This window comes from Prinia subflava, chromosome 27 (assembly GCF_021018805.1).
Source record: "Prinia subflava isolate CZ2003 ecotype Zambia chromosome 27, Cam_Psub_1.2, whole genome shotgun sequence".
In the NCBI taxonomy this organism is placed as follows: Eukaryota; Metazoa; Chordata; class Aves; order Passeriformes; family Cisticolidae; genus Prinia; species Prinia subflava.
The window spans coordinates 626,507-638,471 of NC_086273.1; the positions used below are offsets into that span (position 1 = coordinate 626,507).

Sequence of the window (11,965 nt, forward strand, 5' to 3'; positions counted from 1 at the left end):
CAGAATTTGCAATGCCCTCAGTCTCTTCACCATCGCTGACTGTGATTGCCACAACCTCAGTCACTGCCATGTCAGCCTTTGCCCAGTCATCATTCACTTCAGCGTCAGAGTCTTGTGAGCACTCAGCCAAATCTGTGCTGACATAAGACTCTTCCTGGAGCTCAGCCAGCCCTGAGTCAGGCTCAGCTGTGGCCTCAGTGTCTGTGGTGCTGGTCTTTCTACGTCGAGTGCGCAGGAACTTGTGGAACATCTGCAGGAGGACAAGGTCAGGGAAGAGAGACACGTTCCATGGAGTGCTCCAAGCGCGGTGCTGGGCTGAGCAGTGACAGCAGCCCCAGCCCAGGTGGGGATGGCTGCAGGTACCTTCAGTGTCCTGCGGAAGTGGCCACGGGAGGGCTCCTGCTCCTTTGTCCGGTCCATGGCTGCATCTGGCAAAGAGTGAGAGCAGCCAGAGCTGAGGGGCTGCGGGAGAGGCTGGAGAACAGAGCCCAGCCCTGCGTTCCGCAGGCAGGGACAGCCCCGGGATGCCCCAGGGGATGGAGCACGGCCACTGCGGGGAGGGCAGCCCCGGTGCCTCTTCCATCCCATCCATGGGCATGTCCACAGCAGGTGGGATGCAATGGGGCCAAGCTGGCTGCAGCCATCAGCCCTGGGGCCCAGCTCGAGCACTCACCATCCTGCAGTGTCTCGACCTGCTGCGGCTCTTCAGGCTGTTGTGCTGGGGTAGCTGCAGGGTCACTCTTTCTTTTCCCTCGGAACCCTTTGAACAGGCCAAGAAATCTGCCTGCCATGCCACAGTCTGGCCTCGAGGGCACCTTCCAATGAGATGCCTCGGGAGAGATGTGGCTCAACAAGTCGTGCAGTTGTGCCTCAATGGCACCTGCAACAGAGAAGCCTGAGGAAGGCGGCAGGACAGCAAGTCCTGCACTCTTGCCTTGAGGGGTCCTGCCACAAAGACAGGAGCTTCCTCTGAAATGATTCAGGTGACCGAATCCCACAGTCTGGCCTGGAGGGCACAGGCCACAGGGATAGGAGATGCTTGGCAAAAGCTCCGCGTCACCAATTCCCACAGTGTGGCCGTGAGGTCACCTGCAGGAGTAACTGCACAGAAAAGCTCTGAGTCAGACAGAAACGAGTGTGCTGTGGGGAGGCTCCTCTCAGCACCGCTCTGTCCTGTCCTTTCTCGGGGTGTGCTCCAAGCACTGTGGTGTGGCTGCGTCCCCGCCAGCACCGATGTCACCACGTGTCACAAAGGGCCCCAGTAACACCTTGTTTCATTGCATTCCACGGTCACCATGCTGCACCGTGTCTCCAAGGGCCCTTGCACACCCTTCCACCTGCCCTGGGACCACCCGAAATGGCCCAGGCTGGAAGGAATCCCTCTCTCCAAGTGTCTGACACATCCGCACAGGATCTTGAAGAACGGCTCCAACCATCAGCAAACGCTGCCCTGCTCTGTGGGCTCAAGGCAGCAGAAGGAGCCCCCAGGGCTGCGGACGCAGCCACAGCGGGAAGGGCACGGGGCCTTCCCCAGAAGCTGGCACGGCCTCTTTGGGACACATCCTGGCTTGAGGACATCCTGAACCCGTAGGTGTGACACAGACAAGGAACGTGTGTGCCGGGGCACTAATGCTGCTCTGAGCCCTGGGGCCAGGGGAGCACTGAAATCAGCAGGTGTGGCAGAGTCACTGCCCAAGCACACCTGCCATCCCCTGAGCCCTGGCAGTGCTGGTGTCCTCTCCTGCCCCAGAGACCTGTGCCCCAGGGGACTTCTGTGCCACAGGGAGCCAAAGCTGAAGTGCACTGGGGCTGTGCTCCTTCCTACAGGGGCTGCTGGCAGGAGCACCTGGAGCCACTGCTGGCAACTCTTGGTCTCTGTCAGAAGCTGTTACTCCATGCTGGAATGATTTTCCCATTGAAGTCATTTCCTGCAGTACAAAAACTTCTTGGCTCTCTAGACACACAGAAGAATGCTCTGTTGCCATGAGTTTTCCTAGCTAACTGAGCGTTTCATATTAAGTACAAGTTTGTACCTTCTCATGCTCTTTTCATGTAAACATCAGCTATGTTCTATAAATATAGACATGGTTTTACATTCCATGCTGGGACAAACAAGACTGTGTGACAGTCCCCTTGACCAATAGGTTGAGAGGTGGGAATAACCACTCTCCAATCCATGGTCACCTTGTGAGAGGTATAGAATCGGGAGAATAAACTAAGGGTGGCTCTCCTGGCCTGCTACTCTGTTTGAAGCCAGACCACTGTCTCCAAGTGTGTCCTGATCTAGCTAGGCTCGCAATGATAATCCTCAGTTCAGGAAAGCTTTCCTTCCCCTTTGCTCAGCTCAAGCAGATCCAAAAAGTTGCAAACTTCCCAATTTAATCAAGATGCCTTGAGAATATGAAAGGTTTGAAAGTTTGCTTCTCATCTCAAAGCAGCAACTCATTTGCCTTGATGTCATCCATTGAGAGTCACTTCACAAAACATAACACTATACAGAGGTAATAAAAAGGCCATTCTTTGGTTTCTAAAAGGTTTTCTGGGAAGGCATGATATCAACCTAAGTCCCTTAATAATAAAATCTATCAAGGATTGAAAGTCCACTCAGTGTTGCAAACGTAGCCCAAACAAATGAGTCGATTGCAAAAGGGCTAATCCTCTCCCTGGTACAGATATTGAAGTTTGTTGGCCGGGGAATCAGCCAGAGTCACAACAGCACTCAATATGAGTTAAAAATCTTGCTCGTTTATTCAGCCATTCGACATACCTTTATACTGTGCTAAGCATATCATGTACCTAACTCTGAACATCATTGGTTAAACCATAGTGTTCACGTGTCCTTGCAGTATACATAATTAGTTCAGAAGCTCTGTCCACGAGGCTAAATGCTGCAAATCTTCCCTAGCTTATGGTCAATACATCCTGTCTAGCATCCTGTTACAGCTATTACTCCAAACTTTACTTCTTCCTTATCCCATCTAAGGAATGGTTCAAGGACGTTTCAGCTTCTACTCATCCCTTAAGCTAAGAGCAGGATCGTGCACATGTCCCTGCTTTTCTAGCCATGCATCCACACAGTGGCACAGGAAACTCCCAGCTGATGGGAACAAACTTTCTGGCTGACTGCAGAGGCCACCACAAACCTGAGTGGTTTCCCTGCTGTCCCGCAGCCCTTGCTGGCCCCAGGGGCTGATGGCATTTGTGCTCCCTCAGGTTCATCTCCCCACACCAACACCATGGCGGTGCTGACACCTGCTCTGTGCACTGCAAACAGGGGCTCCTGAGGCACTGCTGCCGTGGCTGTGCCTGCAAGGATGCGGCACCTGTGTGAGCTGGGGAAGAGGCCAGGGCTGCAGAGGGGGGATGTTGTTGGCAGGTGCATGAGGCCGCTCTGGGACGCTGCCCTGGGGTGTCCAGAACAGTGGGGATGGATCAGCCCCTGCTCTGCTGCTCCTTCCTGTCTCCCCCAGGGACCTTGCAGAGCCCCAGCCATGCTGTTTGCCCCCAGCCTGCCCACGGCCAGCCTGGGGCTGCTGACGGGGCTTTTCTGTGCTCAGCATTGGCCTGGGCGTGTTCTGGAGAGAGCCTGGGCAAGGAGCCTGCAGCCCCCAGGCCCCTGCCTGAGGTGTCAGCGCTGCCCCAGCAGTGCCCATGGCCTGTCCCTGCTGCAGCCCCGGCACTGCCACCCCCAGCCCTGTGCCCAGCCCCGAGAGCACTCAGGCCCTACAGCAACAGCAGGGCCCGGAGGGCAGCGGGGCAGGGCCACGGCAGCAGCACTGGCAACACCAAGTGCTGCTGCTGCTGCTGCTGGGCACAGCTGCTGTGCCAGCACTGATCTGCCCCAGCTCTGCACACAGACATTGCTGCTGCAGCTGCAGAGAAGGGAATCAAAGGGGATCTCTGCAGAAAACCGGTGGGGGATCCTTTAGTGCCTTTGAAGCCATCAAGAGCGCAGCCCCTCATTGACACAGTCTGTGGCCACAGGCAAAGTGGAGAGAAACAAAATGAGAAATGGCAAAAATAAGACACTTCTTTGTGGACAAGATTTAACAAGGAAAACCAAGAAAAAGAACCTCCAAAATAAACCACCAAGTATCAAAGATGGCTTTTATTAGAAGTAATTTCCAGGATTTGGCCAGCAGTTTAATGTTCCTGAAACCATCCAGCCATCAGTCTCCACACTGCAGCCTTGAGCTCTGGTTCCTCAGGCTGTAGATGAGGGGGTTCAGGGCTGGAAGTACCACTGAGTACAGAACTGACAGGGCCAGATCCAGGGATGGGGAGGAGATGGAGCAGGGCTTCAGGCAGGCAGATTTTGGGGCTCTTGGGTCACTTTCCATGCAATTTTGGGTGGGTTTTTGTAGTTACTGCCATTATGATCTCAATGGCCCCCAGTATAGATACAGTGGCTCCCAGTTGCCCCTCAGTATAGCCCCAGCTGTTCCCAGTGCTGTCCCCTCTAGTATCATTCCAGGCACCCCCAGTATATCCCAGCTCCCCCCAGCATGCGTATTTCCAGTTGCCCCAGCGTGGTTCCAGTTGCTCCCAGCATGATCTCATTCATTCCCAGTATATTCCAGTTGCCTCCAGCACACACCCACCATTCCCAGTCACTCCCAGTAGCCCTCAGTGTGGCACCCGTCACTCCCAGTATTTCCATGTCTGTGCTCCAAGTGCTGCTCCCAGCCCTGATCCGTGGGGATGGGAATGTCCCGCTCCCTTCCCGGGGCAGGGTCACACCTGAGCCAGGTGTGCAGGGCAGGACCTTGCCCGGACCCCAAGGCCTGTCCCACCTGCAGGATCTGCTTCCCCTGGGCCTCTCCCTCCTGCGGCCCCAAGCCCAGCTTGGTGCTAAACAAAGGGGCTGGGCCGGGGTCATCCCCCAGTGGGGGCTGCACACCCCCTCTGCCCCCTCCCCAAATTCCCTCCTGGGGCAGCAGCAGCTGGGACAGGAGCCCCGTGGGGAGGGAAAAGGGGGTGACACTGGGATTGGGGGGTCACACACGCTCTGGGGGGGACACACACGGACCCTGAGGACCCCCTCTCACCTCCTGCAGCAGCAGGAGGATGAACCCCGACATGGAGCCCCCAACCCCGGTACCATCTTGGGGGTGGGGTCTGGTGGCAGCTTTGGGGGTCTGGAGGGGGTCACATCTGCCCTAAAGCCCCCTCCCAGCCCCACAGACACTCCTGGATCCCTCAAACCACCCCACAGCTCCTGGCCAGGACCCTCCCAAATGCTTCTTTGCAAGAACCATCAAACCCCCTCTCCATCTCCCCTAAATCTCACCCAAATTCTCTCCAAGCCACACAGCCTGGCCAGGACCACCAAAACCCTTCACAGACTGCCCCAAAAGCCCCCCAAATCCCCTCCCAGCACCACAAACGGTCCCAAGAGCCACAAAAGCCTCCCCCAGTTCCCCCAGGATCCCCCAAACCTCCTCCCAGGCCCCACGGCACTGACCAGGAGAGGTTGGTGGACAGGAGCATCCCCAGCCAGGAGCAGCTCGGGCACTTCAGCAGGGGTTTGGGCACTTTGGGGGCACACCCCGAAATGGGGAGACCCAGGCCAGGAACTGGGACAACTGGAATTCCTGGAGAGCTGACGGGCTCAGGTGGACACATTCCTGCCAGCACAACTACAAGAGTCCAACTGGGGCTTGTTGTGGACTCTTCCAGCCCTTGGGGGTCCTCTGGGCAGATTTGGGATGGGGGGACACAGAGAAGGGTGAGGGATCCCAGGAGTGGCACTGGGAGGGACTGAGTTATATGGGGATCATGGTGGGGGAGACTACGATCACACTGAGGGAAACTGGGATCATACTGGGATATACTGGGAATGAGTAGGAACCTGCAGGGGCAATTGAAACCATGTTGTGGGCAAATGGGATATACTGGGATCATGCTAAGGGTGACCAAGAGCAGCTGTGAGCAACTGGGATCATGTTAGCAGCAAGTGGGAGGAACTGGGAGTGACTGTGCATGCTGAGGGTGATTGAAAGCAACTGGGATTATACTGGGATGAACTGGGATCATGCTGGCGGTGACTGGGATCATGCTGGCAGTGACTGGGATCATACTGGCTATGAGTGCCACTACACTGAGGCTGACTAGGAATGGTGAACAAATGGGATAATGCTGGAAGTAACTGGGAGGAACTGGGAGTGACTGGTAGTATGCCGGGGGGAACTGGGGGAGAGTTTTTTTCGTTTGGAAGCTCTGCACCTCATGATCCCACAGCCAGCACAACACCTCAAAACCAATCCTGCTCCTTGTGATGTCACAGGTCCCAGAGCACATCACAGTCCTACTCCCTGGGGTGTCACAGGCACCTGTGACATGCCAAGGAGCAGGGCAGTGCTGTACTTTCATACCCGTGAAAGCAGAAGGAGCAAAATTGTCACATTCTCTGGTGCCTGTGACATCTCAGTCACCAGGGCTCTGATGTGCTCGGGTGCCTGTGATAACACAAGGAGTGGGGCTGGCTGTAACGTGCTCTTGTGCCTGTAACATGCTCCCTCCCTGCAGAGAGCAGGGCTGGGATGTGCTCTGGAGTCTGTAATATCACAAAGAGCAGGGCTGGGATGTGCTTTGGTTCCTGTGATGTCACAAGGAGCAGGGCTGGGATGAGCTCTGGTTCCTGTGATGTCACAAGGAGCAGGGCTGGGATGTGCTCTGGTTCCTGTGATGTCACAAGGAGCAGGTTGATCAGGTACCCTGGTGCCTGTTACATCGCAAGGAGCAGGGTTGTCAGGTATTCTGGTTCCTGTGACATCACAAGGAGCAGGGCTGGGATGTGCTCTGGTTCCTGTGATGTCACAAGGAGCAGGGCTGGGATGAGCTCTGGTTCCTGTGATGTCACAAGGAGCAGGGTGGTCAGGTACCCTGGTGCCTGGGACATCACAAGGTACAGGACTGTCTGTGATGTGCAGTTGTGTCTGTGACATGACAAGGAGCATGGCTGGCTGTGACGTGTCTCTTGTGCCTGTGACATCACAAGGAGCAGGTTTGTCAGGTACTCTGGTGCCTGTGACATCACAAAGAGCAAGGCCATGGTGTGTTCTTGTTCCTGTGACATCACGAGGAGCAGGCCTGTGGTGTGCTGTGGTGCCTGTGACATCCTAAGGAGAGGGCTTGTGGTGATTTACTCTGGTGCCTGTGAGGTCACGGAGAGGAAGGCTGGTTGTCCTGTGCTCTGCTGCCTGTGACACCACAAGGAGCAAAGCTGTCACATTCTCTGGTGCCTGTGACACCACAAGGAGCAAAGCTGTCACATTCTCTGGTGCCTGTGACACCACAAGGAGAAAAGCTGTCACATTCTCTGGTGCCTGTGACACCACAAGGAGCAAAGCTGTCACATTCTCTGGTGCCTGTGACATCACAAGGAGCAGGGCTGGGATGAGCTCTGGTGCCTGTGACATCACGAGGGGATGGACAGTGATGTGCTCCGGTGCCTGTGCAATTTGCTGGCACTGAAAGCCATAAGGTGGAAATTTCCTGGTGCCGGCACCGCCCAGATCTGGTGATTTACCGGTGCCAGGAGTCCAGATCCAGCAAATTGCCAGGGCCTGCCGTGCCCAGGTGTGGTGTTTGCCAGCACCAGTACCACCCAGACGTGACGATTTCCTGCTGCTGGGGCACTCACGGGTCTGTCTGAGCTGGAAAGGTGTCCCTGAGGCAGGAGATTTCCTTGTGGCTGCAGCAAAGGCTGGGCACGCACAGACCTTGCCGGCACTGTGCCCTGGGCCAGGAGGGATTGTCCCACAGGAGCTGGCCTTGCAGAGATGAAGGAAACAGGACAGGGCATGCCAGGAATTTAGAGTTGTGAGCCCAGGACAGCACCCAGCCCTTGGCTTGGTGAACCTCATGCGATTGTCCTGGGCCCATGGCTCCAGCCTGCCCAGATCCCTCTGCAGAGCTTCCTGCCCTCCAGCACAGCCACACTCCCACCCAGCTTGGGGTCACTGGGAACTGACTGAGGGTGCCCTCGGTCCCCTCATCCACATCAGCAATGAAGAGATTTACCTGAAATGGCCCCGATCCTGGGCCTTGGGAGCACCCCTGGATGTGACTCCATTCCCCAGCACTCCTTGGGCCTGGCCATCCTGGCAGATTTTTAGGTAGGGAATGCAGAGTGTTGGATGCTGCAGAGTGTTGGATCAAGTTCCTGTGACCCCGGAATATTTGGATTAGTGCAGCTGTAGCTCTGCTCAAGAGAGCTCTTCATCCACTTTGTCTCTTTTTCTCCCTCTGGAGGGAGCTCGTGTCTTCAGCATGTGACTCATGTGCAAAGAGCAAATCTGGACAGAATCGGGGCAGGGAGAGTTGGAGGGACCTTGGGATCTGTGCTGGGCACAGTGTTTTCCACACAGAAAGTATTTTCCATTGGTCTGAGACTGCTGTGGAAAGTGGACTTAATATCCAGCAGAGAAATGACTTTTGCATTTGATGGAGCTGTGCCTTCCCTTGGCTTTGTTGGCTGACAGTAAATCAGAGATCATCCCTCTGTGTCTGGGGCAGCTCCTTCTGCCAGGAAAGCAGGTGGGAGTTGGAGCCAAGGAGCTGGAAGCTGCAGGTCCAGCCTGGGATGGAGGGAGCTCAGATTTGCACAAAGCTGCTCTGAGTGCCAGGGCTGGGATGGGGGAAATGGTGGGGTGGGAGCAGGGACAGAGTCTGATTGATTGTCAGCCAGGAAGGGTCTTGATTTTCATATCTATTCCAACTGCTTTGGAAGGTACTTGGATTCAGTGTCAATTGGAGATTGAACATATCAAGGTATTAATAGGAAAAAAACCTCAACAGGACCTAAAAACTGTTTTCTCACTGTCTTTGTAAATATAATATATTCACTTTGAATACTGTTCTTAAATCTATCCAATTAACTACAAAAATTTTGAAAACTTAAATCAAATTATTGCCAGAGGCTTGGCTTGTCTAGGTGTTCTGAATGTTAATGAGCCCGGGGGCACTGAATTCCTGAAGTGAAGAGCTGCAGGCTGAACAAGCCTCTGCAGAAGTCAAATCCAGCAGCAGCCTCCAAGTGTCTGAGGATGTCACAGCCCCCACTGAGGCCATCCCTGCCCAGAGACCCTGGGGGAATGGGCAGACAAGGAGAGCGTCCCTGGGGCTGGGCAAGCAGAACTCAGAGGCACCAGCGGCTTCAGGTGGGGAATGGAGTGTGCAGTGTGGCTGTGAAAGCCCTGCCTGGGCTGTGCCCAGCAGGACAGACAAGCCCTGACCTCTGTCCCCTGGGAACGGGGATCGGTGGCTTCACAGGGTGCTCATGGCTGTCCTGGAGCAGTGGGATGTGGGGTGTGGAATGGCGAGGGCAGGAGAGCAGCAGGAGCCCTCCAAAGCTCTGTGGGATGGGGGAGTGTCAGAGTCCAGGACATCCCTGTGGCCACCCTGGAGGGTTTGGAGACCTGACAGGGGGTCTGGGGTCTGTCCAAGGGGGTCAGAGCCTCACACAGAGCCCAGGAGGACATGGGAGTGAATGCCCACATTGTGTGAAGAATCACAAGCCAAGAGAATTCAAAATAAGCAGTAGTTAGTTTATCACAGAGTGTAAATGTAGAATCTAGGATTTTTAGCATATGGGTTTGAAGAGGCAGGATGGAGGAATTGGGGAGTGGTCCTGTCCTCCTTGTTTTGTTCTTTTCCCCCATTTTCTGCTGAGTTGGATCACAAGGATTGGTTTAGAGTAGAAATGACATGTTAACATAGGTAGTAAGTATTGGTAAGATTTTGTAAATAAAAAGTTCGTTGTGGATGGTGGTTGGACGAAGGAAATGGTACAAAGGGTCCGGGACCCTCTGACCCGCCCAGTCTGCCCCGCATCCTGCTCTGCTGGGGACGCCCTGCAGAGCTGGGAAAGAACTGAGAGATAATGAAGAATAAACAACCTTGGAAACATGGACTGGCAGACTCTGTTTGTCTTCTCTGGCTCTGGACCTTTGGGTCAAGAAAAGCTCCAAAACCCTGCACAACTCAAGGAACAGCAACCCCAAGGAGAATCTCAGGGAAAAGCAACCCTGGGAGAGGAGGAGGCCACAAGCCTTGGAGCTGGAAGGAACTGGTGTCTTCTCATGGGCCTCAGTGCAAGGGACAGCAGGCACAGCTGGGGACACAAATCTCATTGCTGTTGGCAGGGGGTGGTCTCAGCCCCCCCAAGGCCTTTGCTCACCCCCACTGCAGCTCTCCTACCCTGGCCCAGGCCTGTGCTGGTTCCCTTGCAGGCTTTACCCAGTGCCCCATTTCCCCACCTCCCTCTGACCCTGGGAGCTTCTAAAGCTTTACTGATGTCCCTCTGTCCTCCCTCGCTGTTGCTTCAGACAAAAAGCTATGTTTGGCTGAAGAATGGCCAATTCCTGTAAGATTCCTGCCTTCTTCCCACACCCTGCTAAAGCTCCTGGGGCACTCAACCTGTGCCAGGCACAGCCTTGCTTGAGTCTGCTCCTCCTCTCCATCTCCCAGCACTGAAATCCATGTCCCATCTCCAGCCCCAGAGCAGAGCAGCCCAGCCCCGTCTGGCCCTTGTGATAAATGCAGTAGAATAATTTGTGTTATGGTGTATATAAAATGTGATGTAAAATATGTTTTTGTAAAATAAAATGCACAAGCAGGTCGGGTATGAAGCTGACAAATTTTAGGATGGGTAACACCAAAGGCCAAGAATCAGGGAAAACAATATCCCTACCAGGAACTCGGGAAGTGCAACGTTAACACCAGAATAAAGGGTGGACCAAGATCTGAATCAGTCCTCGGGGCGGTGAAACTGTGAAGCACCCAACCATTAGAGTTGATATGGATCGGGGAGAACGCCTCTCCATTCATGATTTCATCTCCCCATTCATACTCCGAAGGAATGGACTTAATATTCATTTTCCTCATAAGACCTATTCAGCAGACAGGATGGCAGAAATGAATATCGAAGACAAAGAACTGTGAGGAAATACTCTGCCGCCAGCAAAATAAACTGTATAAAAGAGGACCCCAAAAAAGACTAAATTCGTGAACAGGGGGAGTTACGGTGCGATAGAGGCTGTAGCTGAGGTTCACCCAGTGCCGATCCCGAGACTCGACACTGAACTTCCAATTGCTGGCTTGCCCAAATTTTTGTTCTGTAATTCTTTAATTAATAAAAATTATTTTATTCATTGGAATTGGCTGGACATTTTTAACACCCTGCAGCAAGAACTGGAGACACTGGAGGTCAGGGACAGCCACTCTGGGTCTGCAGTGCTCAGGAGATGCTCAGCTCAGGCAGCTCCTGCAGCCCCAGGGCCAGGACTGCTGCCCAGCACAGCAGCAGAGAGTTGTCCCCGGGGCTCCTCAGGCAGCTCCTGCTGCCCCAGGGACAGGGCAGCCTCTTGCCAGGGTTCCTCTGCACACCCACGGGCTCCTGCTCTGCTCCTGGCACATGCCAGCTGTCCCCAGAGCCTTTCCCAGGGGAACAGGTCTGTGCTGGCCTGAGCAGCCACTGCTGCAGCCCCTGTTGCCCATAGCCCTGAGCTGGGGCTGCTGCTCTGCAGAGCACGAGGGCTGTGCTGCCCGGGGCCCTGGGCTGCCTCTGCTGGGCTCTGCTGCTCAGTCAGAATCCAACTCCAAAGTTTCTTGAAGTTTTAATGGGTCCCACTGAGGGACAGGACAGAGAAAGTGTCCCCAGGCCCCAGCCAGAGCAGAGAACTGCAGGCAGTGATGACAGGTGGGCACAAAGAGAAGCCAAGTCTTGGTGCCCTGGGGCACAGCAGCCTCTGTGCCACCAAGGGCTGTCAGGAGACACCTTGTCCTGAGGCCCTGGGGCCTCCTGGCACAGCCCCAGCAAGGCTGGGCACTGTCAGCCCTTTGTCCTGCCCTCAGCATCCCCCTCCCATCCCAGTGGCCTCAAGGATGTGCTGGAAGGAGTCCCTGGGAGCCTTGGTCAGGAATGGCCCTGGGGGGCTCCTTAATGCTCCCAGAGACTGCA

General features: G+C 54.9%; 1 protein-coding gene across 1 annotated transcript; it reads left to right on the forward strand.

The window, feature by feature from the left end:
• Positions 1-3,693: 3,693 nt before the first annotated feature.
• Positions 3,694-6,698, forward strand: LOC134562374 (uncharacterized). The gene is made up of 2 exons (XM_063419750.1): positions 3,694-6,304; positions 6,348-6,698. Exon 1 carries the CDS (start codon positions 4,506-4,508, stop codon positions 5,604-5,606), a length of 1,101 nt encoding a protein of 366 aa, XP_063275820.1. The 5' UTR covers positions 3,694-4,505; the 3' UTR covers positions 5,607-6,304; positions 6,348-6,698.
• Positions 6,699-11,965: the final 5,267 nt, after the last annotated feature.

Coding starts and splice junctions, on each gene's coding strand:
- LOC134562374 (XM_063419750.1), top strand. CDS start 4,506: ATGCGTATTTCCAGTTGCCCCAGCGTGGTTCCAGTTGCTCCCAGCATG.